This window comes from Mesocricetus auratus, unplaced genomic scaffold (assembly GCF_017639785.1).
Source record: "Mesocricetus auratus isolate SY011 unplaced genomic scaffold, BCM_Maur_2.0 Super-Scaffold_100008, whole genome shotgun sequence".
Lineage (NCBI taxonomy): Eukaryota > Metazoa > Chordata > Mammalia > Rodentia > Cricetidae > Mesocricetus > Mesocricetus auratus.
In genome coordinates this window covers 74,838,839-74,866,596 of record NW_024429192.1, presented here as the reverse complement: position 1 = coordinate 74,866,596, position 27,758 = coordinate 74,838,839, and the positions used below count along the sequence as shown (strand labels likewise).

The following is a 27,758-nucleotide window of genomic DNA, read 5'->3' as shown; positions in this document are numbered from 1 at the left end:
CAGGAAAGAGTGTAAGAGGCAAAGGACCAGGATGCCTGCTACTCAATATTGTCTCTATAGGGAAGCTACACTTATGAAATCTCAGCAATATGATTACTTGCATAACGATAATATTAGCTGACATGCCGACGTGGATGGAAGAGCTATTATCTGTAGATAATAGAGACTCAGTTTTCTTCAGGGACAAGCTGCCTGATGGCGCTATCCAATCTCAAGAGGTCAACCCCAAGCACATGTACATACAAGCAACCCTAAACAGATGCAGTAGGTTAACTGAAGAAGTTATGAACTTATCCTTTATTGACAGAACCATTTCATTGCTTAGAATAGGCCATACTTTGAATGGCTATTCATTTTTTAAGTTTTTGAGTAAACAATCTTAGAATTGAAACAGTTGAGTAGTGTACTAACAAAATGTTCTTTAAAAAAAAAGAAAAACAAAAACCACAAGTCTGCTGAGATGGCTAGGCAGGTAAAGAAGTTTGACACTAAGCCTGCGTGAGCCCCAGAATCCACACAGAGGGAGGGAACTTACTCCTGTAATCTTTCCTGTGGCCTCTGCACATACTGTGGTATGGATGTGTACACATAGAGATATATCCACTCACCCCATGCCCCTCACCGCACATCACATCCACATACCCATACCCCCCACACTTACTCACCCACTGGCCCCCACATATTCACCCACTTACCTTCACACACTAATCCATATATTCACTGACCCACTCACCCCCACACACTCAAACCACACACTCACCCCCCATATACTCACTCACACCCACACTCAAACACACACATATCCGCACACAGTAATACCCAAACATTTACACACAAATAAATATATGTAATAAAAAATTTAAAAACACTGGGATTTAAAAAATTTCTACGACAATCCCTATAATTTTTTTCAAATGAAGACAGAAATAATCTAGAATTTCTCAGGCCTTGAAGACAACTTATTAGAGATGGTAAAATAAGACAACTCAATAGAGATGGTGAAATGAATGCTTGTCAGCAAGAAGGTGCCCTAGACAGGCTTGCTACTACCTTATCAACAATAATCACAACGGATAACATTCACTGAGTTGTTACTCAATGTTAGCTTATTATCTGCAAGCCATTATTATGATCTGTTTTATCTTCTTAGGCATAGAGAGAGTCAGAGTTCATCTCAGTAACAAACAACAAAGATACTACGGGCAGAAACTGAACAAATAACTGGTCAGTGTATCCCCCTATTTGAGTAGGTCCTAGATGAACTGCCTTCCTCAGAACGCCAAGGAAGGGACGGACGCCCACTGTGCCACAGACAATTTGCAGTTCAGACTGCTGACTGTAAAGGGTTGGGGGACAATTGTCACAGGAAAGTTTGGCAGCAACAGTGGTCAAACAGGAAATAGCAATACTCATTAGCCCTTAAGAACAAAAGGAAAGACAAAACCAAGATCAAGCAAAGGAGGCTTTCAGAAGCGGAACCGTGTCCACTTGTGCACCGTGGGTACAGGCACGGAAAGGCTACCTCGTCTTTAGTGTGCATTATTGCAGTTGATCAGCTCACAAGTGTAAGGGAAATACTGGTTACAGTTCTTAATATACTCTCACAGACAATACCACCAGCGTTGACTATGCAGGTGGGATATAATTATTATTATTATTATTATTTATTTATGTCTCTTGTAATTTTTAAATTTAAATTAGAAACAAAGTTGCTTCACATGTCAATCCCACGTCCCTCTCCCTCTCCCTCCCCGGGATGTAATTATTATGGAAGCAAGTGAGCGTGTCACTTCTCCAAGACATGTACAGGAGTTTTAGTGAACTGTCGGTGTGCAAACAGCTGCCACTATTGGACTTACTAAGAAGAGGTAGCGCTCTTGTGCTGATGTGTTCCGAGCTGCTAGTTTGAGGATTTGTCCTTCTTTTATTAGTTCATTTGAAGGGTTTACAATGTCTTCTTCTTCTCCCAACATCTCATAAATCTCTAAGAGTTTCTTCAGGTTCTCCTGGGAAATTAAAACAAAATACAGCAAGATTAACTATAAGAAGATAATTTAAATTGAACTAAAATCTACATAACTGAATAGACATTGACAATGAGCTTACATTTTGGTATAAAATGCAGCAATAAAGTGGATACTAAGGAAAGGGGAATGGATCAGCAGTTGGTAAACACTTTCCCGCTCACCTCTATCTGTTCACTTTGGTCTAAATCTACAACAGCCAGAGGCTGTATTACCACCTGCAGCATAGTCAGAAGGTTCCCACATCCTCTAAAAGCCACTTACCATTTTCCTTATTGCACTATTAGAATGGCTTGCTGCTGTAGATATAATTTCAAGTGACTCTAAATGGGAAAGAGAAAAGTAAATAAATGTTCTGTCCATCCTGTGTTACTAGGGTAACAGAAACAGAGATCAAGGACAACAAGGTCTCTGGCATGCAGTTTCCACAGTTACTTGACAACAGTTTATCTACACTTTCACTTGCAAAATGATGCATGTGATGATTAGACTCACATGCAATTTAATATATAATAAACCTTAGAAATGACCTTGCAAATTACAGTGTACATACCAGGTTTGAGGCACTTTACCAGGGTTGATTTCATATAAACAGAAGTCCCACACCATCTGCCAATTTGTTGTGGCTTAGAAATACCAAATAGAAGTTGCCAGTAAAAAAGTCATAAATTTAAATTTTCTTATATCACAGTTAAATTATTCTATTTATTATATAGTGCTAATGTCTAATTAACAAATTAAACCATATATATGTAAAGCTTGGTACTAGTAACAACTAAAGGAGTACATGGACCATTTTGGAAGGCAGTTGCCTAGGAACTTGTCATTCCAGTTGCCGAGTTCTTTCATTTCCTTTTGCCACATGATAGGAAGGAGGAAGTGATGTGACTGGGCCCTAGGTCATAAGACTCAGACTTCTGATGCTACAGTTTGCCTACTAAATATAAACAGCTTTCTTTGGGGAAGCATGACGGCCTGATTCCGATGGAGAGAGTCTGAGGGCTTTACATCCTGACGGTGCTGGGAGGGAAATGGAAGGGAGGAATGTGGTGTGGAGAGCTGTGGGGCAGAGACCTGTGCTGGGCAACCCCTGGGAGCACCTCCCAGTCCTAAGCCAGGCAGCGACAGCCCCATTTCTCTGGGCCCACATTTTCCATGTTCTTTGCATTGCTGAGCAGAGCATACTTTTGTTGCTTCATCTTCTACTCTTGGGACTCTAAAAGCCCATCTTCTAGGATTATCTTAGCAAAGGGAAGCCAGGAGGATTTATGTAGTGTCTTATGTCTATAACTTAGAGCAAAAATGAATCTTTGGATCTAGAATACTGAATACTGAATCATGCACTTGGCATGTCCTGGTGGCCCTGGCTGCATCATCCTGCCGTTGTTGAGGGAGATTAAAAGCATTTACTTTTCGCATCATTCCAGTCTGGGGAGTCAGGGGACAGCTTCTTCAGGTAGTCCTTTAGGAGCATCTCATAGCGCGGGATCCGCTGAATAGGCTCCAGCATGTGGTGCTGCAGGGTCAGGTTTCCACAGATCTTCTGTTTCTGTAATCAGCAAGATGTTTATTTGTAAACACAGTTATTACATTTATTTATTTACTGTATGTGCATGTGAGCATGGAGGTCAGAGGACAACCTGCAGCACTCAGGTCATTGGGCTTGGTGACAAGTCCTTCACCACTGAGCCATCTCACTAACTGCTGCAATCAAGGTTTTTAAAGGAATATTTAAAAATGAGGTTAGCCAACACAAAACTGCAATGTAAAAAAGAACTTTCATCAATGGCAGTGTTTCCTACCAAGCATAGCAGCATTACCCATCTGAGGTGCTTGGGAAAGTGCAGGTTTCTGAGTGCCTCCCACCCCCACCCCAAGTCTATGAAATCACAATGCTGGGAGAAGCCAGAGAATATGCATTTAAAATGCCTCATATCGCTGCCCATATGACACGGAGATACTGAGTTTCCCTTCAATAAAGTCACCTTCCATTCTGGCTACTTCAAGGTTGTTTGCCAAGGACAACAAATGGCATTTTCCCGCCACTCTGTCTCTCTTGGGGACTCACCAGAACCCAGAACCCTCCCTGCCAGGGACCCTTCATCCTTCCCACTTTGCACAGAGACACAGGTAGCCTACCTGCACTCAAGTTCACAGGCCCCTTCAATGACTACTTGCTAGAGACTTCTACCTCCTCTGGCCCATCTCTGTCTGTTTGGGATTTACAAGTTCTCAGGCTGCTCTCCACATGGGACTCTAGCCAGCCTATGTGACTGGAAGATTCAGGCCATTTCTTCCTTTCAAGACCAACAAACTAAGTTCAGATGCACAAATCTCAAAACATAAATAAACACACACACAACAACCAAAAAGAAAAAAAACAAACAAAAAGCAAAAACAAAATAACATGTCTCTTTTCCCAAATATAAATCCCATAATAATGGCTCCTGTTAAAAATAATATGGAAGACCTCTCAAAGAATTCAAAAGAGTGATTACAGTTATGGTCAAACAACTCCAAAAAGACAAAAAGATGAATGAAATAAAAAAAAGTAAATCCATGAAGACATGAAAGTAGCTTGAATTTTTAAAGAAAACCAAACTGAAATGATACTGAAAATGAAAAACTCTAACAGTTTATTTTAACTTATAATCTAGAGGGTTAAGAGCCCATCACAGAGAGGGCATGGTGTCCAGAAATGAAAGCAACCCTAAGCATGAAGCAGAGGGAACCAACTGGAGGTAGGGTGAGGCTATACCCCCTGTGACATACTTCTTCTCCCAGTAAGGCTGAACCACCTAGACCATCCTCAAACAGTGCCACCAACTGGAGGTAGGGTGAGGCTATACCCCCTGTGACATACTTCTTCTCCCAGTAAGACTGAACCACCTAGACCATCCTCAAACAGTGCCATCAACTGGGAACCAAGTGTTGAAATACACGAAGTCTGGGAGATGCTCTTCACTCTCACTACTGCAAACACTGAAAACAGTGAGTAAAGAAAGGACACTGAAAGGTGAAAGAGAGAAAGAGCAAGTCACTTACAAGGGCAGGCCTATTAGAACAAACCTGACAGAAACCTTTAAATCCAGAATATAGCTGGAAAGATGTATTCCAAGTCCTGAAAGACCACAACTGCTAATCTAGGTTATTAAAATTAAAATTTTAATTTTAAGTGAAAGTTTTGCATGATAAAAACAGGTCAAAAGAACTTAGGACTAGTAAGGTTGTACTACAAAGGCTCCTAAAAGGAATATATCAATCTGAAGAGAAGTATGAACATGTCCGAGGGAACGTGCCAGGTCAAACAATCAAAAGAGATCCATGAAAGCACTACTAAGTCAACAAAACAACAGGAACTAATATACACCATTCAATAATAACTTTGAATATTAATGGTTCAAATTCCTCAATAAAAAGACCCAGACTAACAGATTGTATGAGAAAATGGTCCATCCTTTCATTACTTCTCAGAGACATACCTCATTGCCAATGATAAGACACAACCTTAGAGTAAAGCAGGCAAAGCTATTCTAATATCAACAAAATATACCTCAAAGCAAAATCAGCCAGAAGGGACAGGGAGGAAAATTTCATATTCTTAAAAAATGCATTGGGGCTGGAGAGATGTCTCAACGGTTAAGAGCACTGGTTGCTCTTCTAGAGGACCAGGGTTCAATTCCCAGCATTCACACAGAAGCTCACAACTGTGTGTAACTCCAATTCCAGGTAACTGAAACCCTCGCACAGACAATGTTCAGGCAAAACACCAAAGCACACATAAATAAATAAAATATTTAAAGAAATGCATCAACAAGATATTACAATTATAAACACATTTACCAAACACAGGGGCACCTGATTTAAAAAAGAAACAGCTAAAATTAAAAACACAGAGGGACACAACACAGATTAATACTGTGAAAATGGACATCCTTACCAAAAGCAAAAGCAACCTAAAGATTCAGTGTAATCAAAATTCCAAACAGTTACTCACAGAAAATGAGAAAAATCTTACATTTCATATGGATATACAAATGATAAAGCACAAGCAAAACAATCCTGAAGAATAAAATAAAATGTAGAACTTTTTTTTACACCGTGTGCCACTGTGACTGGTTTAATAAATAAGCTAACTGGTCAACAGTTGGACAGGATAAGGTTGGGGAAGAGCCAAACAGAAAATGATGGGAAGAAGGAGGTGGAGTCAGGAGTAGCAAGCAGACACAGAGAGAAGCATGATAGACATGCATACTGAGAAAAGGTACCAAGCCACATGGCAAAACTTAGGTAAAAATATGGGTTAATGTGGTTGAAACCGGGTGAGAAAGAGCTTGTGACTAGCCAAGCAGCCAGGAAGTCAGAGTGGGGGGAGGAGAGATAGATAGATAGATAGATAGATAGATAGATAGATAGATAGTTAGGTAGATAGATCACATTAGCAGCTGCCAGAAACAATCTTAAGAACAACTTCCAGAAACTATCTGAACACTGAGCTGGAGCTTCGGCCTCTACTCCGCCTGCACCTAGAGGATCAATCACTGGAGCTAAGGCTCCACTTGCACCTGAAGGAGTGACTACTGGAGCCATGGCTCCTTGTGCACCCAGGAGCGACCATCTGACACTTGGACCCATCTAACCAGGAGAGAGATCACCAGAGTGTCAGCTTTGTCTGCACCTGAAGGAACGTTCAATAGTTCCACAGCCCCGCTCTACCAATTGGAAAAAGAGGATCCCAATGAAACACCTGTATCAAATGGAGGAAGAGATGAGTAGACAACAAGGTAAGAACATACTCAACAACACAAAGAGCAACACAGCACCACCAGAAACTAGTGGTTCTACAGCAACAAGACCTGAACCTCCCAATACAGGAAAAGACAAACAAAAAAATTGGAAGATATCAACAAATCACTTAAAGAAAACCAAGAAAAAGCAACCAAACAGGTGAAGGAAATGGTTCAAGACTTGAAAGCAGAAATAGAGGCAATAAAGAAAACACAAAATGGGGGAAACTCCAGAAATGGAAAATCTGGGCAAATGGTCAGGAACTATAGATGCAAACATAAACAACAGAATACAAGAGATGGAAGAGAGAATCTCAGCTGTTGAAGATACAATAGAATAGAATCATCGGTCAAAGAAAATATTAAATCCAACAAACTCTTAACACAAAATATCCAAGAAATCTGGGACACCATGAAAAGACTGAACCTAAGAATTATAGGGATAGAACAAGAAGTTCAGCTTACAGGCACAGAAAATATATTCAACAAAATCATAGAAGAAAACTTTACCAACCTAAAGAAAGACATACCGATGAAAGTACAAGAAGCTTATAGAACACCAAATAGAATAGACCAAAAAAAAAAAAAGTCCCCTTCCCACATAATAATCAAAACAGTAAACATACAGAATAAAGAAAGAATATTAAGAGCTGCAAAGGAAAAAAGCCAAGTAACATATAAAGGCAGACCTATCAGATTTATACCCAACTTCTCAATGGAAACAATGAAAGCCAGAAAGTCCTGGTAAGCCATTATCCAGACACTAAGAGTCCATGGAAGCCAGCCCAGGCTACTATACTATATCCAGCAAAGCTTTCAATAACCATAGACAGAGAAAACAAGATATTCCGTGACAAGACCAGATTTAATCGATACCTAGCCACAAATCCAGCCCTATAGAAAGTACTAGAAGAAAACTCAAACTCAAGAAAGTTAGCTACACCCACAAAAACCAGGCAATAGATAATCCCCACACCAGCAAACCCTTAAGAAGAGAAACACACACACACACACACATACACATACACATACACACACACACACACACACACACACACACACACACACACACCACCAGCAGGAACTAGCAATCACTGGTCATTATTATCCCTTAATATCAATGAACTCAATTCACCTATAAAAAGACACAGGCTAACAGATAAGATACAAAAACAGAATCCATCATTCTACTGCATACAAGAAACACACCTCAACTATAAAGACAGACATTATCTCAGAGTAAAGGATTGGGAAAATGTTTTCCAATCAAATGGACCTAAGAAAGAAGCTGGTGTAGCTATCCTAATATCTAACAAAATAGATGTCAACCTAAATTTGTTAAAAGACATGAAGAGGTCATTTCAAATTAATCACAGGAAAAATCCATCAAGATGAAGTCTTAAGTGTGAACAACTATGCCCCCAATACCAGGGCACCCCCATTTGTAAAAGAAACATTACTAAAACTTAAGCCATATATCAAGTCCCACACCCTAATAGTGAGATACTTCAACACCTCACTCTCAGGACTGGACAGGTTGGCCAGACAAAAAATTAACAGACATAAGGGATCTAACAGATGTTATGACTCAAATGGGCCTAACCGACATCAATAGAACATTCCACCCAAACACAAAATAATATACCTTTTCTTAGCACTCCACGGAACTGTCTCTAAAATTGACCAAATACTCAGTAACAAAGCAAATCTCAACAGATACAAAAAAGTTGAAATAACCCCCTGTATCTTCTGGGATCACTATGGCTTACAGCAAGAATTCATCAACACTAATTGCAGAAAGGCCATAAATTCACGGAAACTAAACAATGCTCAACTGAATCATCATTGGATCAAGGAAGAAACAAAGAAGTTAAAGACTTCCTAAAATTCAATGAAAATGACAGCACAACATATCCAAACTTACGGAACACCATGAAAGCAGTGATAAGAGGCAAGTTTATAGCACTAAATACCTACACGAAGAAGCTAGAGGAATCTCATACTAGCAAACTAACAGAACAACTGATAGTTCTAGAACAAAAAGAAGCAAATTCATGGAGGAATAGATGACTGGAAATAATCAAATTGAGGGCTGAAATCAATAAAATAGAAACAAAGAAAACTATAATCAATGAGACAAAGAGTTGGTTCTTCATGAAAATCAACAAGATAGACAAACCTTTATCCAAACTAACTAAAATAGAGAATATCCAAATTAGTAAAATCAGAAATGAAAAGGGAAACATAATAACAGACACAGAGGAAATCCAGAGAATCATCATGTCATACTTTAAAAAACATGCATTGCACGAAATTGGAAAATTTAAAGGAAATGGACAATTTTCTGCAAAGGTAAAAACATACTAAAATTAAATCAAGATAAGATAAACAAATTAAGTAGACATGTAACCCCTATGGAAATAGAAACAGTAATCAAAAGTCTTCCAAACAACAACAACAACAAAAGCCCAGGGTCAGATGGTTTCGAAACAGAATTCTACCAGAACTTCATAGAAGAGCTAATACCAATAGCCAATACCAATACTCCTCAAATGTTCTACACCAAAAGAAACAGAAGGAACATTGTTAAACTCTTTCTATGAGGTACAGTTACCCTGATAAGCAAACCACACAAAGACTCAACTAGGATAATTATAAAACCAATTTCACTCATGAACATTGGTGCAAAAATACTCAATAAAATACTAGCAAACCAAATCTAACATTAGAAAAATCATCTACCATAACAAAGTAGGATTCATCCCAGAGATGGTTCAACATATGATAATCTTCCAACATAATCCACCATATAAACAAAGAAAAAAAACCCACATGATCATCTCACTAGATGCTGAAAAAATCCTTTGAAAAAATCCAACACCTATTCATGATAAAGGTCATGGAGAAAGTAGGGATACAAGGAACATACCTAAACATAATAAAGGCAATATACAGCAAGCCAACATCAAACTAAATAGAGAGAAACTCAAAGAGATCCTACTGAAATCAGGAACAAGACAAGGCTATCCTCTCCATATCTATTCAACATTGTACTCAAAGTTCTACCTAGAGCAATAAGACAACAAAAGGAGATCAATGGGATTAAAATTGGAAATGAAGTTAAACTTTTGCTGTTTGCTGATGATATGATAGTATACATAAGTGATCCCCAAAATTCTACCAGAGAACTCCTACAGCTGATCAACATCTTCAGTAATGTAGCAAGATACAAGATTAGCTAAAAAAAAATCCTCCTATATATAAATGATAAACAGGCTGAGACAGAAATCAAAGAAATATCACCTTTCACAATAGTCACAAATAACACAAACTATCTTGTGGTAACTCTAACCAAACAAGGGAAAGACCTGTATGACAAGAACTTTAAGTTCCTAAAGAAAGAAATTGAAGAAGATATCAGAAAATGGAAAGATCCCTAAGCTATTGAAAGGTAGGATTAACATAATAAAATGGCAATTTTACCAAAAGCAACCAACTACAGATTCAATGTAATCCCCACCAAAATCACAGACCTTGAAAGGACAATACTCAACTTCAGATGGAAAAACAAAAAATGCATGACATCCAAAAAGTCCTGTACAATAAAGGAATTTCTGGAGGCATCACCATCCCTGACTTCAGGCTCTACTATAGAGCTATAGTAATTAAAACAGTTTGGTATTGGCATAAAAACAGACACCTGAATCAATGGAACAGTATTGAAGACACTGATATCAACCCACACACCTATGAACAACTGATTTTTGACAAAGAAGCTAAAATTATACAATGAAAAAAAAGAAAGCATCTTCAACTGGATCAAAGGCCTCAACATAAAACCACACTGAGCTTCAAAGAAGAGAAAAGTGGGGAAGAGCCTTGAATGCTGTTAAGAGAAGCTTTTTCTTTGCTAGCCGCTTTGGTTTATCACCCGCCAGTCGCCTGGGCTCTGCCGCGTTGTAGACCCCAAATAACACACAAGACGCTGTATTAATTATGAAGCTGTTGGCCTTGCTTGTTTCTTACTGGCTAGCTCTGACTTAAGTAATTACCCCATAATTGTTAATCTAAGTATGTCTCTTACCGGAGAGGTTTCCGGGCTTCCTACCCCAATGGCGTTACATCTCGAACTCTCCTGTGTTTCTCCTTCCCAGCATCCTCCTGGATTCCTAGCCCCACCTATCTAGATTCCTATTGGCCAGACAGTGCTTTATTAGCATAAGACTTCCCCAACAAATGCACTGGCACAGGAGCCAATTTCCTAAACATAACACCACTAGCACAGACACTGAGAGCAACAATGAATAAATGGGACCTCCTGAAACTGAAAAGCTTCTGTAAAGCAAAGGACACGATCAACAAGACAAAAGAACAGCCTACAGAATGGGAAAAGATCTTCATCAACCCCCACATCTGACAGAGGGCTGTTCTCCAAAATATACAAAGAATTCAAGAAACTAGATATCAAAAGATCAAATAATCCAATAAAAATGGGGTACAGATCTAAACAGAGAGTTCTCAACAGAGGACTCTCAAATGGCAGAAAGACACTTAAGAAAATGCTCAACATCCTTAGTCATCAGAGAAATGCAAATCAAGATCTTTTTTTAAATATTTAATATTGTGGGTTTTTTTAGATTTATTTATTTATGTTTACAGTGTTCTGCCTACAGGACAGAAGAGGGTGCCAGGTCTCATTACAGATGGTTGTGAGCCACCATGTGGTTGCCGGGAATTGAACTCAGGACCTCTGGAAGAGAAGCCAGTGCTCTTAACCTCTGAGCCATCTCTCCAGCCCTGCAAATCAAAATCTTATACCTGTCAGAATGACCAAGATGAAAAACTCTGATGACAGCTTATGCTGGAGAGGATATGGAGCAAGGAGAACATGCCTCCATTGCTGGTGGAGTGCAAACTTGTACAGCCACTTTGGAAAACAATATGGAAGTTTCTCAGAAAATTGGGAATCAATATACCTCAAGACCCAGCAATATCACTGTTGGACATATACTCAGGATGCACACTTACACCACAAGGACATTTGCTCAATTATGTTCATAGCAGCATTATCTGTAATAGTCAGAACCTGGAAACAACCTAGATGCTCCTCAACTGAAGAATGGATAAGGAAGATGTGGTACATTTACACAATGGAGTACTACTCAATGGTTAAAAAAAAACAATGACATCTTGAAATTTGCAGGCAAATGGACTGAACAAGAAAAACCCATCCTGAGTGAGGTAACCTAGACCAGAAAGAAAAACACAGTGTGTATTCACTCATAAGTAGATATCAGACATAAAGCAAAGGACAGGGTGAGGGTGGAAGAGGAGAGGAGAGGAGGTAAGAGGATTGGGAACAAAATGTACAGCTCAACAAAAAAATATAGAAGATACAGAAAATATGAATTAACTGGAAATGTAGGAATTAGCTAGTAACAAGCCTGAGATATCGGCCAAGCATTTATAATTAATATTAAGCCTCTGTGTGGTTACTTGATAGTGGTTTGAGGGACAGAAACTTCTGCCTACAATAAAATCTGCTGGAGACCTAACCATTCTAGATTTCAAGCTATACTTCAGAATTGTAATAATAAAAGGAGCATGGCATTGGCATAAAAACAGAATCATTGATCAATAGAGTATATTGTGAACTCACTTATAAACCCACATTCCTTCAGTCACCTGAATCTTAAAAAAGACGTCAACAATACACATTAAAAAAACCAGCATCTTCAAAAACTCGTGTTTTTCAAGTTGATTACATGTGACCCTCAACCTGCAGAAAACTCAGCTCCACATGGATCAGGGACATAAATGTAAGACCTGAAACCTTGATCTGCAGAGGAGAAAATAGGGATTTTGCTTGAACTCATTGGCACAGCAAAGGGTCTTCTGAGCAGGACCTGCACAGCATAGGCATTAAGATCAACAATCAATAAGTGGAATCTCAGAAACTGAAAGGCTTCTGCACAGCAAAGACACCATCATTCAACTGAAGAGGCAGCCTGCAGGATTGGAGAAAATATTTACATCTGCTAATCTCGACTAAACATCTAAAGCAAACAACACAATTAAAAATGGGACAGGAAACTAAAAAGAGATTTCACTTTTTTTTTTCTCCGAGACAGGGTTTGTCTGTGGCTTTGGAGCCTGTCCTGGAACTTGATCTGTAGACTAGGCTGGCCTTGAACTCACAGAGATCCACCTGCTTCTGCCTCCTGAGTGCTGGGATTAAAGGCGTGAGCCACCAATGCCCGTCAAAAGATGAAATTCAAAAGGCTGAGAAAGACTAACAAACAAACAAAAAGTTCAACATTCTAGCCATCAGAGAAATGAGAATCAAAGCTACCTTGATATTTCCTCTTATTCTAGTCTAAATGACTAAGATTCAAAAATAAATGGTGACAAATGGTTTGCGCGATGAGGGAAGAGTGGGAAACTTTCATTACTGGACAAGTGAAAATACTGCAGCTACCATAGGAACCAGTAGAAGGTAAATGTACCCCAGAACAGACCTACAACATGATCCAGCTATACCACTCTTTGGCATGACCCCAAAGGGCTCACATCTTACAACAGAGATACGTGCTCATTACAGCCTGTGTGTCTATCAACTGATGAACGAATAGTAAGAGTGGTATGTTTATACAATGAAATATTATTCATCTGTTAAAAAACACATTTAAAAAATACGCAGGCTGGAAACAATAATTCTGACCCCCAAAGACAAATGATTTATTTCCCCTCATTTCTGGAATATTAGAGGCTCTCTCTCTCTCTCTCTCTCTCTCTCTCTCTCTCTCTCTCTCTCTCTCTCTCTCTCTCACACACACACACACACACACACACCACCACCACCACCACCACCACAGTCTGTGTGAGCTCATATGTCAGTGCTGCTGTGCCTCGGAGACACTGTTTCCTTCATGTCATCCATCCCTCTGGATCTTACAATCTTTCCCCCTCCTCTTCCACAAAGGTCCCTGAACCCTGAGGTAAGAAGTGTGATGATGACTTTCCACTTAGGACTATTTGTTGCAAGGTCTTTTGGGTTTTTGGGTTTAGATCCCATCTACAGCAAGAGAAGTTTCTCTGGTGTTGGCCAAGCAAGGCAATTATTTATGCCATCAGGAGTCATTTTATTGCTATGTTCCCTTAGCATAAGAATAGTATTTGGTTTTCTCCTAGGCCCATGACCTATCTAGTCCCATGTGTGGTCAGTCACCCAAGCAGTTTAAGGCAGGGTTTCCATCTCATGGAGTGGGCCTTAAATCCAATAGAGAGGGTATGATGTAGGTAAGTCATGGTTATAAATTGCAGGGTTGGTAGTTGGGTTGTTTAACTTTTCTCCTCTGGTGGCATGCAGTGTGACTTACAGCACCATGAACACTAGTTTGTAGGGGTGAAGGATCTAGTTATACACCAGCTCAACTTTGTATTCAATGAGATAAGTAAGTATAACAATCTTACTTATCCCTGGGAACCCTTTGGTCAATAACTAACTATATATAACTCATTTTTTTGGTTAAAAGATTTATTTATTTATTATGTATGCAGTGTTCTGTCTGCATATAAATGACACATCAGATGAGGGCACCAGATCTCATTACAGATGGTTGTGAGTCACCATGTAGTTGCTGGGAATTGAACTCAGAACCTCTGCAAGAGCAGCCAGTGTTCTTAACCTCAGAGTCATCTCTCCAGCCCTGTAATTCATTTCTGACACTCGAGGTTTCACTTGATGGTAAAAGAACTGTACAGAGGGAATGATTTTAACCTCCTTCCTATCCTCCACTACCGTCTCTTCAGGACCACCCCTAGCCCCGTAACAACATGTTTGCAGCTGCCCCTCCTTCCATCTCAACTCCATTCACTGGAGACCCCAACTCTCAGCTCAGACCTAGAGTCCTAATAGCCCTTTCATCCCTGCCTCTCCAGATGATCCTCTGCCTTACTGTAACCTACTTTCAGGCACTACTCCTCTCGCCACACTTTCAGCTTCCTGGGGACCTGCCTCTTGGTGTGGATCCCCTCAATCCCTCAGACTTTTCTCCTAGGCCAGCCCTACTCCCCTCTGTCACATACTGACCTGTAGAAGGGCTCTCTACCAGGGAACCCACAGCCACCACACTTTTCTAAGATCCAGAAAAGGGAACAGAAACCAAGGAATTGAACACCGCCCAACAAAGACAAGAGCACGCAGAGTCACTGCAATCATCTTCATCTCTGATGTCTGGACACCAGTATACAAACACAACAAGTAACAACCAGGACAATATGCCTTCACCAGCACACATTAATGGCTTAATGATGCAAATCAAAAAGTTGGTAAAGCAGGAACAAACTAAAGCCAAACCAAGTCCATGGCAAAAAATAATAAAAATCAGAACAGAAATCAATGAGATAAAACAAAGAAAAGAATACAAAGGAGCAGCAAACCTAAGAGATTGTTTTTTGAGAAAGGTACAAAAATTGACAAATCCTTGACCCAAGTAATCAAAAAAAAAAAAAAAAAAAAGAAACCAAGAGAAAACTTCAAGCTTCACAACTTCATAATGGCTATTCTAAATGTACTGAAGTTCACTGAGATTTATAGACTCTGGGTTTGGTTAATTTTGATGTGTGGAATTTATTTTACTTACAAGTATTTTTCATAATAAAGCTTATAAAATTAAATAAATAATAAAGATATATATTTACAATTAGTATATTCTCTTAATATTATATTATATTAACTTAAAAAATATGGAACACTGTACAAAATAATTATAGTGCTATAGTATTGGGTTATAATAAAATAAGCACATAAAATTGTGGTTTGAGATACTGTCCTGTTTTTTTTTTTGACCAACTTGACACAAGTTATAGATATATAGATATTTAAGAAGAGGCAACCACAACTAAGAAAAGCCCCCAGTAGATCTGCCTGTGGACAAGTCTGTAAGGTATTTTCTTAATGACTCGTGTGGGAGGGCTTGAAGGGTTCAGCCTATGGTGGATGGTGACACCCCTGGGCAGTTGGTCCTGAAATGTATAATAAAGCAGGCAGAGCAAATAAAATAAAATTAATAAATAGTTTAAAAAAAAAGAAAGTAGGCAGAGTGACATGGAGAACAAGTTAGTCAACAGGGTTCCTCGGTGGCTTCTGCTTGAGTTCCTGTTTGTGTGTTCTTCCTTTCTGAGTTCCTGTCTTCACTTCCATCAGTGATGGGAAGTCACCTGAGAGCTGTGAGCTCTTCGTGGTCATGGTGTCTTATCACAGCAATAGAAAGCTTCCCCAGACAGTGTAAATGACACAAAAAGAAGAGAGCACAGAGGAGGGAAGAAATCTATGCAGAAATCAAGTAAGAAATCACTAAGATTGATGTTAGCATAACCTGAAGCTGGATAGAATAAATTAAGATGCATGGTATCCTAACAGCAATCAATAAAAATGTTCAAAATTATTTAAAAATAAAAGGAATCAAAATAGTGCCATAAAATCTATTCATATAACATAAAATGTAGAAGTCAAGAGCCATAGGATTCTAGTCACAAAAATATTATGTGATGTATAGAATTCTATTTCATGTATTCAAAGAGTTATTTATTGACAAATTTGAAAACCAACTGGAGAATTAACAAATGCTTATGACATTATTAACATTTTTCATACAGGTTTGGCAAAATGGAGGCAAACCCAGATGCAGTTATAAAGAGACTCCATCTTATTAGGTAGCCAAGACTGGCTTCAAACTTGCCATTCTGCTTCTCAGCCTCCTAAGTGCTAGAATTCCACGCATAGGCCCACCACATGTGATAAACTTATGTCTTAGTCACTGTTCTATTGCTGTGAGGAGACACAGTGACCAAGGCCACTCTAGTGAAAAACAGCATTTAAATGGGGGCTGGCTTACAGTTTCCAGGGTTAGTCCATTATCATCATGGCAGGGAGCATGACAGCCGGCATGGCAGGTATGGTGCTGGAGAAGCAGTTGAGAGCTACACCCTGATCTGCAGGCAGAGAGAGAGACACTAGGCTTGGCATAGGCTTTTGAAACTTCAAAGCCCACCCCCATTAACACACTTCCTCCAACAAGGCCACACCTCCTAATCCTTCTAGTCATTTAAAACAGTTCCACTCCCTGGCCACCAAACATTCACATATATGAGCCTCTGGAGGCCATTCTCATTCAGATCACCACATCCCACTCCCTGGCCCCCATGGGCTTGTAGCCATACCACAATGCAAAAATGCATTCAGTTCAGCTTCAAAAGTCCCCAGAGTCTATCACAGTCTCAACACTGTTTAAAAGTCCAAAGTCTCTTCTGTTACTCATGGCAATCTCTTAACTGTATCCCACTGTAAAATCAAAGTCAAAAAGCCGGTCACATACTTGCAATGTTCCATGACACAGAATATACATTACCATTCCAAAGGGGAGGGAAAGGAGCACAGTGGGGAAATACTGGACTGAAGCAAGACCTAAAGCCAGCAGGGAAAACTCCACATTCTGTATCTCCATGTCTGATATCAAAGTGTTCCTCAGAACCCCAACTCCTTTCAGATTTGTTGATGGCAACACTTTTCTCTCTCATGGGCTGGTTCCACTCCTTTCAGATTTGTTGATGGCAACACACTTCTCTCTCATGCACCAGATCTGCAGCTTTCCTTAATAGGCATCCCACGACTTTCGAATGTGGTGGTTTGAATGAGGATGGCCCCCATAGGCTCTTATATGAGTGGTGCCATTTGAAATGATTAGAAGGATTATGTATGGCTTCATTGCAGGTATAGCACCAGGGTTGGGCTTTGAGATTTCAAAAGCTCTTGCTAAGCCCATTGTCTCTCTACCTCTGCCTATAGATCAGGAGGCAGCTCTCAACTACTTTCAAGCACTATGTTTGCCATGATTGCTGTTATGTTCCCTGCCATGATGATAATGGATTTAATCTCCGAAACTGTTAGCAAGCCCTCAATTAAATGCCTTCTTTTATAAGAGTTGAATTGGTCATGGTGTCTGTTCTCAGCAATAGAACAGTGGCTAAGACAGAAGTTGGTATCAGGGAGTAGTATACTGCTGTGACAGGTATGACCATGCTGTATGTTGGAGGAACATGGAAGACCTTGAAACTGTGGACTAGAAAAGTGCTTGGATGCTTTAAGTGGGTCAGGTTCTCCTAGAAGGAGCATGGATAGTTGTCATGACAGTAGTGTGGACACAGCTCATGAAGTTTCCAAACAGAATATTAGTAAGTGGCCTAGAGATCATTTTTGTGACAATTTGGGAAAGAATGTGGTTGTTTATTTTTTGCCCTTGTCCTAAGAATCTGCCTGAGGCTAAATTGAAGAGTTTTGGATTAATTATAAAGCAGAGAAGGTTTTAAGATAATCTAGTATTGACTCTGTTGTATGGTTATTAATAATCACTCTTATGCAGATTTATAATGAAAAAAGCAAGCTGGACAATGAGAAATACAAAATGTACAGTTTAAGGAGAAAATGAGCACCAGGAAGTGTAATTGAGCTAAGTCCATTGCTAAAGGAGATAAGAGGTTTAAAGAAAAGCCTGATGCTAAATGGGGAGGGTTGACCTCAGGGCAGGACCCCACCCAACTATGTGTATAACTTATAAAAAGTAATGAAATGGAATTTTAGGCAGGGAAGGTAACCATCAATAACAGAAAGCTGATGCAAATGTAAATGAAAGCGGTGACCATGCTTCAGCCCCAGCAAGCAGTAGAACTTGGAAGTCTGGGTCATGTGTCTCTGGTTTTACAGTCAAGGATATCAGAGACGGGCTATGGACTCTTTCTCCATGGCTAAGCAAGGGAAATGAGGACAATGTGAAAGTGAAGCCTGAATTGTGCTGTTGACCCCATGATGTTGGAGATGTCAGAGTCATGGGATACCTACTAAAGAAAGCTGCAGATCTGGTGTGGAACCAGCCCACGAGAGAGAAGAGTGTTGCCATCAACAAATCTGAAAGGAGTTGGGGTTCTGAGGAACACTTTGATATCAGACATGGAGATACAGAATGTGGAGTTTTCCCTGCTGGCTTTAGGTCTTGCTTCAGTCCAGTATTTCCCCACTGTGCTCCTTTCCCTCCCCTTTGGAATGGTAATGTATATTCTGTGTCATGGAACATTGCAAGTATGTGACCAGCTTTTTGACTTTGATTTTACAGTGGGATACAGTTAAGAGATTGCCATGAGTAACAGAAGAGACTTTGGACTTTTAAACAGTGTTGAGACTGTGATAGACTCTGGGGACTTTTGAAGCTGAACTGAATGCATTTTTGCATTGTGGTATGGCTACAAGCCCATGGGGGCCAGGGAGTGGGATTTGGTGGTCTGAATGGGAATGGCCTCCAGAGGCTCATATATGCGAATGTTTGGTGGCCAGGGAGTGGAACTGTTTTAAATGACTAGAAGGATTAGGAGGTGTGGCCTTGTTGGAGGAAGTGTGTTAATGGGGGTGGGCTTTGAAGTTTCAAAAGCCTATGTCAAGCCTAGTGTCTCTCTCTGTCTGTCTGTTTCTCTTTCTGTCTCTTTCTGTCTCATCTCTGTCTCTGTCTTAGCCTGCAGATCAGGATGCAGTTCTCAGCTTCATTCCGGGTATCATGCTCCCTGCCATGATGACAATGGACTAAACCTTGAAACTCTAAGCAAGCCCCCATTTGAATGCTTTCTTTTATAAGAGCTGCTTTGGTCATGGAGTCTCTTCCTAGCAACAGAACAGTGACTAAGACAGACTCTAAAAGGTTAACCTTTGCTAGTTTCAAAAGCAAACAGTCCTACTCAGAATGTCCCTTTTTACATCTATACCTTCTAGGGTATTACTCATGTTTCTTTTAGAGTTTCAGAATCATGCTTCACACTGCGGTCTCTGATTCATTTCAAGTTAATGATTTTTATGCAGGGTGATAGACAGGAGTCTTAATTTCATTCTTATACACGTGGATATTCATTTTCCCAGTACCATTTATTGAAGATGCTGTATTTCCTCCAGTGGATTTTTTGGGGGCAGGTCATCTTTGTCAAATATTAGATTGGTATACATATGTATGCTTGTTTTTGGGTCTTCTATTTTATTTAGAAAGCCTGTTTTTGCCAGTACCATATTGTTTTTATTACTATAGCTCTGCAGTATATCTTGTAATTCCTTCTCATTTGTTCTTTTTGTTCAGGATTGCTTCAGCCATATGGGATCTTTTGTGGTTCCATATGAATTTCAGAATTTAGTTGTGTTTTGGTGAAAAATGTTGCAGGAATTGTACTGAATCTGCAAACTGTTTTTGGTAGGATGGTCATCTTCAAAATATTAATTCTACCTCCCATAAGCATGGAAGGTTTTTCTGTTATCTGGTGTGTTTCTCAATCTCTTTCTTTAGAGATTTCAAGTTTTAATTGTGGAGGTCTTTTGCCTCTTTGGTGAAGTTTGTTTCTAGGGATTTAATTGTATTTGAGGGCATTGTGACTAGGAGCACGTCCATAATCTTCTTCTCAGCATATTGTTGTTGTTATATAGAAAGGCTATTAATATTTATAAGTTGATTTTGATTCCTACCACTTTGTTGAGATTGTTGGTTGATTCTCTATGTTTTCTGGTGGAATTTTTCAGATTTCTTACATATAACCATAACAAATCATCTATAAATAGGGATAATATAATTAGTTTCTGTTTCTTGTCTTATTCCTCCAGATAATACTTTGAGTAGTACATTGAAAAGGAGTAGGGAGAATGGAGAGCTGAGTCTTGTCACCAATTTTTATGGGATTGCTTCAAGGTTGTTTTTCAATTTAGGAGGATGTTAGCTGTGAGTTTGTCATATGTAGCCTTTATTATGATGGTATCTATTTCCTCTAGTCCTACTCTATCTAGGACTTTTATCAAGGTAGATGATCATGTGATTTTTGTCTTTAAGTCCATTTATATGGCTCATTAAATTTATTGATGCAACTATGTTGTCACATTCTTGTATCTCTGACACAAAACCAACTTGATGACAGTGAATAATCTTTTTGATAAATGCATAAATTCATTCATAAGTATTTTATTGAGGATTTTTTCTATGTATGTTTATCATGGATTAAGGCCAAGACTTGACAGATTGGACCTTCATAAAATTAAGAAGCTTTTGTGAAGCTAAGGAAACAATGAGATGACAAGGGAGTCCATGAGTGGTAGGTAATCCTTGCTGAGTATTCACCTGATAAAGGGCTAATATTAAGATTATGAAAACAGGAAAACAATTGACTCACCCAGTAACAGTTCTGGGATGTGAACAGCATTCTCAAAAGAAGAAATAAAAACAGCAAAGAAACATCTCAAACAATGTTCATCATCCCTAGCAATTATGAAAATGAGCAGGCAGGATGTCTCAGATCAACACAGTAATGAACCACAAAAGCTAGAGAAGATGTAGGGAAATGGGCACCCACATTCACTATTGGTGGACTGCACACTGCTGCAGCCACTCTGGAAATCAGTGTGGAGAATTGCAATCAATCAATCAATCAATCAATCAATCAATCAATCAATCAATCAATCTACCATATGACCCAGCTATAGCACTCCTTGACACGTGCCCAAGCGACTCAATATCCTACTCCACACATACCTGCCCAGCTGTATTCACTGCCATTCTAGTCACCATAACCAGGAAATAGACACAATTTAAATGTTCTTCAACTGATGAATGGATAATAAGAATGTCGGCACAGCTACACAATGGAATACCATTCAGTTATAAAGGATAAGGAAATTTGTAGGTAAACGGCTGGAATTATAAAGTAGTATATAGTGTGATGTAACCCAGACCCAGAAGAGACACACAACAAGTTTTCTCTCACTTGTGGTTCCTAGCTCCACATCTTCACATGTGAGCTCATAACCTGGAATAACTGAAGAAATCAGGAAGGTAAACGGGACCATGAAGCTCAGAGAGGGGGATAGCAGGATGGAGATGATATGAGGGGAGAAAAGGGAAAATGGCAGGGAGGACTTCAATTTGGAGAGAGTGGAAGGATACTAACAGAAATGGAGAGGACAGAGAAATAACACTAAGGATGTTTTAAAAACACACAAGGAATTATATTTTCCTAAAACTACATATAATACAAACATGTATCATATATGTGTATGGTTTTAATGAAGTTGTGACATAGAGTGATACTGCTCCCTGAAAGAGTCACACTCCACTTAACAAAGCTTTCAGTGAGAAACCTCCTTTTGAGTGGTTGGTTAGAGGAGTCCAAGAAACTCCCAAACTTTCTGGACTATTGCTGCTGCTTGCCTTCCAGAATCTGAGGTAGGCAGGTCCTTATTCCTGAAGATATCACATACTTCAGACACAGGACTCAGGGGAGTCATGATGGATCTGACCTAAGGACTTCCCCACTGTGGACTAGCCTTCATGGTAGCAGAGATGCTATGTAATCTGGTACGGATGGGTGGGGTGGCATCCAATCATCCTACCCAGGTGTGATATCTATGATCCACAAAAATGACCAGCCTGTTTGGATGTCCCTAGAGGTCCAATAGAGGTGATGACATCTTGATGGTAACCAACAGCTGTCTAATTGGACCTGAGGTCTAATTAACAGGAGGAAATGTAGCCAAATACTCATGGCTACTACTGTCGTGGATCTTAGAGTAGAATATACTATAGCCACTTTACTAAAGCAGTCCAAATCCTAACTACATCCTGAATACCTAGCCTTATAACCATACACAAATATAGCTCTCAACCATGATCAAGGAAGTTTCTCTTTGCAGCAGCTGGATACCATTACAGGCCTGGTGGACATATCTACAGTACAGTCTCTTAGCTAAAGCTAAGGGACCATCACAGAAGAGGGAGTGGAATAACTCTAAAAACCAGAGGATCCCAAAGTCTCCGGGAAGACTGAGTCTCCTAGAAATGACAAGGATACTCCATCCACGAAACCTCAACAGCATACCTACCTAAACAAGACTTGAACAACAGACATGCTAGAGTGGACAAAGGTAATTTCACAGAGACCACTTCTAGGTAATTACTATAGCTAATTAATGATCGCTGAGACAGCAAGAATTGGTTTTTCCTAGGGATGAGCTCCATAATTGGTTTTTCAGTACCAAGTGGTCAGCCCTGAAAACATACACAAGTAACACTTGATGGACAGATCAGGGTGTGTGTATGTGTGTGTGTGTGTGTGATGTGTATGCATGTGATGTGTGTGTGTGTGGTGTGTATGCATGAGTGTGGTGTGGGTCATGTGGTGTGTGTGTGTGTGAATGTGGTGTGTGTGTGTTTGTATGTATGCGGTACGTGGTGTGTGTGCACATGTCTGTGTGTGTGTACATGAGTGTGGTGTGGGTGCATGTGGGGTGTGTGTATGGTGTGTGTGTGTATGTGTGTGTGTTTGTATGCATGGTGTATGAGTGCACATGTGTGTGTATGTGTGTATACATTTATATATGTAACAATGACAGTTAAAGAAGCAGCGATCGATTTGAGAGGGAATAAAGAGTGACATAGGAGGGGATGGAGGGACATAGGAGGAGGGGGGAAAATGCTGTAAGTACATTTTAAATTAAAAAATGCTGTAAGTATATTTTAACTAAAAAGTTTAAAAGCAACGCACACTGAGTGTTTTCTGACTTAGTGGGCAGCATGTGCTCAATAACTAACTGCTCTAATTGGGCAGATACTATCTTTGCAAAATTTAGAGGAAAATGGATTTTGGCTAAGTTTTTCAGGAAAATACTTTCATCTCAATTTTAGATCCTGAAGATCATATGACTTCTCAGAAAAAAATTAACTTGTGACCTATTACCTGAATCTCTTCGGTCACTGACTTGAACTGGGGAACACGTTCTGTCATGTTTTTAACCAGCTCCACCGCATTATCAAATCCTTTTACATATTCTCCATACATCTTAAGGAATGGCGCCAACTTTTGCAGAATATCTCCAATTCTGGGAGTAGTTTCCCTGCATTAAATATAGAAACATCATTAAAATTTCCTATAGAATGAGGAAATCAGTAGGCCTGAAGAGAGAGTAGTCACTACATATGATCTGCTCTATTAGATCTACTTTGCTCTAACACTGGCAAGAAATATCTTTCAAAGGGGAGCATAGGAGTTTCAGAAAGAGGCTACAGAACTCTCAGAGTTGCAGACTTTTCCCGAGTTCTGTCTTCACTAGTCAGAACACCATTCAGAGAAAAGACTCGAAAGCCCATTATGAGAAACCCAAGAATGTAGCCTAGTGTCTACTAGCCATTTTTATGTAAAGATTTGGCACTATAATAACTGTAGCAGTATGTGGAACATCTGTTCTATTTTAAAAGCTGAAAAGTAGCATCGTGCATGCATGACTTAGGCCTAGCAGTCCTGCTTCTCCATCTTACCATTCTTGCATTCGCTTCTCCAGTTCTGGTAATAGGAATTTACTGTGGAAGGCATTTATTGATGAAATGTTAGAAAAGATTTTATTCACCATCTCTGCAGGAAATGAGCCTCGGTTTGCTTCTTCTAATAGTTTGCAATAAAATACCTGAATAAAAGAATAAAGCAAATGTTACTTTAGATTTATTGGTGAACTGACTTTCACTATAATAGGCCTGCACTGGGCTTGAAGGAACACCTTGTTGAATAAATGGGTAAGCTCGTGCCTTAAGGAATCAATCACTCCATAAAATGTAGGAGGAAATATATGTTTTGATTTTGAAGAATTTTAAATGTGAATTAGGAAGATATTAAGGTACATGGTTAATAGAGCTTTTCTGTTCCAGAGAACTTCCAACTGACAGGGATTTATTTACACTTCTCATCTATGGCTATAATTAAGGGGCATGAAAAGATTTTATTATGTGTACAGTATGATAGCTTTCATGTACTATGTTTGAATGACGTCTATAGTGTTATACATTACCCTTACTGTGTGCAATGGCTATGCTAATTGTCAACTCAACAGGCTCTGGGCATGCCTGTGGGCAATCATCTTGACTGCATTAACTGCCTATGTGGAGAGTAGCATTCCCTGGCTGGGATCTTGGAATCAGAGTGAGGGATGCGATCAGCACAGACCACTGACTGCTCTCTCTGTTTCTTAATTACAATACAGCGTGACCAGTTTCTTTAAGTTCCGGCTCTCTTAACCTTCCCTACATGATGGACTGTGCCCTTGTCTTGAACTGTGAGTCAAAATGAACCTTTCCCTCCTTAGTGTGTTTTAGTCAGGGTTTGAATCACAGCAACAAAAAAAGTAACTAAGGTGTGGTAGTTGGCTGGCACCTCACACTTCCTGTTAACACTCTATGTATCTTGAAAGGGGAGTCTAGGTAGCTTAGTTCCCATAGTAGAACAGATGCTTAACCTCTGGACACAGAGAGCAAAAACAACAACAAAAACCTTTGAGTTCTTAGATTTTAATTTGCTTTTAAATAAGTAATACCACATAAAAACTTGAACATTTATCTGTGTATTTAGGGATCTTCTGTACATTGTAACATGTACCTCAAAGATAACTAGCAAAATAAAACATTTGAACTTTTAGCTACAATCTGCTGGAGCTACAGTACTTCACTGCTATTTTGTTAAAATCAGGCAGAAGAAAGTCTGTTACTTCACCATATCCAAGTGATTTATCTTGCTGCAAAAAATACTGCAAACTTATCCCCTTAAAGACTAAGGGGGGGTGCTAATATGACTAACACACTAAGACATTTATAACATCAGCAAAAATAGTCAAATGATTTGGCACAAAAAAGATAACAACTAGAAGAAAAGAGTTCTTTTCACTATGGGAACACTCACTCATTTCAAGACTCCTTTTCCCATGTGGAAGAAAAGCTATCTTTGCTCGGATTCCACAGGGGCTGACTCTGTCTCACAGTAAAATTCCTTGACACCGATAATCTGATCTATAACTTCACTATTTTACAGAACACATTTTAAAGTGGCTTCACAACATTCATACAACCAGTATATTGCTGATCCTGGAAACCAATAATAAGGTATGTGTAGGACCATGTGTTTCCATGCAATCCAAATTTACCGGTGGTAAAGGGAGAATGGCTGATTTCTCTTTTAACAAGAGACACCTGCCGTAGTGGGTGACCTACCACCATAGAACCACAGTGCATTTTTCAGTGACTCTGATGTACTTAGAAACTTCCAAAGTGTTTGGATGAAACCATGTTCAAGGATGCACCATAATTAAAGTACAGAATGTGGTACAGTAAACCCATGTATGAAATAAATACTGACTGTATGACTAAGCCAGGTTCCATACAAGACGGAACAAATGGACTTCCAAAACCTGCGACATGACAGTGTGACATTAGACAAGACAGACCAGTCACTGAAGTAACCACCAACGCCTACTTAAATTTTAGTAGTTAACACGGAGTCCCAAGAATACAATGAATGGTCAAGAAATAAGAACAATCTTTGACATTACAGAACACAGTCTGTGACATATATAGAAACCTACACTCTTATGAGTTGCAAACATCTTGTATTCAACAAATTTATCGATGAGGCTGTGAACATTTCTTTAAAGCAAGTAACTTTCACTACCCATACCAGTCAGGCCTGCACTGAGTCCTGAAATGCTTCGATTCCTAGGGGAGAATGACAGATAACTGCAAACTGTTACCTGGTCTAAGAGGTTGAGCCGGCTGACATAAGCTCTTTCTGTAAGCAAAAGTTCATTGGCTATTTTGTGAAGTTTCTGCTCATTAGTCTCCTAAAAAATCAAACAGATATTTGCATATAAGAAAAGGAAGCTGGACATTTTCCTTAAGTAACAAAACACCCAATCAGAATGCTCAATCAAAGCAGTTTTCCCAAATGTTTCAGGAATATCCAAGCAAAAGTCGACGGGCTGATCAGATCTGAACGGACCTGCTGTGACGCCTGTGGCTGGCAGCACTGCTGTTACCCTTTCTCCTGAACATTCTGTCTTTCTCAGTGCCCAGGACTGTCTTCACTCTTACCTGCTTCTGACATACCACATGTCTTATTACTAACTATGCAAGTAACATTTTGCATTTAAAAATACATTGTGTGAAATATGTGATCATCAATATTAATAGAGAAAAGAGTAAGAATCATCACTGTGTGTCTGATGCTAAGGTACAACTTTTTGTCTCCATCTTGTTTCAGTTATGCCTCTTCTCACCTCTCTCATATTATTTTTTTACTTTTGAGACACAGTCTTGTCATGCAGTCCTGGCTGGCCTACAACTAGCTTTGTAGATCACGCTGATCTTGAACTCACAGAGATCTGCCTGTCCTGACTTCCCAAGTGCTGGGACTAAAGGTGTTCCCCATTATACCCAACTCTCGTGTTATCTTTAATTAAATCTAATGTGTACTGTTTCCTCCTTAAATATATATTTACTCAACCTTTGAATTTATTTGTATCACCTTGCTAGTTTCATGATGATAGGAACCTTTTCTCTTGTTAGGTCTCTAACTCCTTTAATCAACTCCCATGCTTCACTGGAAATCCCAGCCACTCAGTAAAACATTGCTGATAAAATGAGTGGCTCTCCTACAGATAACTACTATTTTGCATTTATTATGACTTCAACAAGATGTCAGACTACATTTTTCAAGAACCTCTGCCTGATGCTCTAACTATAAACTCTCCCATCCTGGTACCATCCCTTTTCAGCTACCTGGGTAGGGTCCATGAAATTTGGACAACCAAGTCCTATGAATGGTCATATATGAAAACACACATACATCAAAAGGCATGAACAAATCATATCTAGGAATGTATATTTATGTACCTGTACATCTATGCATGCAATAACAATTAGTGAAAAAAGAGGCCATGAAATTAAAGGACAGTGAGGAGGGTTTGGAAGGAGGAAGAAGGGGAAGGAATATAGTTTTATTAAAATCTCAAATGTAAAATAAAAATATTAAGTTTTTTCATTATAAGAAACTGAAATTTATT

The 27,758-nt window shown here is 39.3% G+C and overlaps 1 protein-coding gene across 5 annotated transcripts in view; it reads right to left on the bottom strand.

The window, feature by feature from the left end:
- Nucleotides 1-27,758, bottom strand: part of Fgd4 (FYVE, RhoGEF and PH domain containing 4) — a 170,820-nt gene that overhangs the window by 20,309 nt on the left and 122,753 nt on the right. For all 5 annotated transcript variants that reach the window (XM_040751202.1, XM_040751197.1, XM_040751199.1 and 2 more), the window contains exons 5-10: nt 26,448-26,537; nt 24,196-24,341; nt 23,618-23,774; nt 3,435-3,573; nt 2,289-2,347; nt 1,860-2,006 (exon numbers count right to left, since the gene is read on the bottom strand). In XM_040751202.1, the coding sequence (XP_040607136.1) occupies nt 1,860-2,006; nt 2,289-2,347; nt 3,435-3,573; nt 23,618-23,774; nt 24,196-24,341; nt 26,448-26,537 (738 nt within the window). The remainder of the gene's footprint in view (nt 1-1,859; nt 2,007-2,288; nt 2,348-3,434; nt 3,574-23,617; nt 23,775-24,195; nt 24,342-26,447; nt 26,538-27,758) is intronic.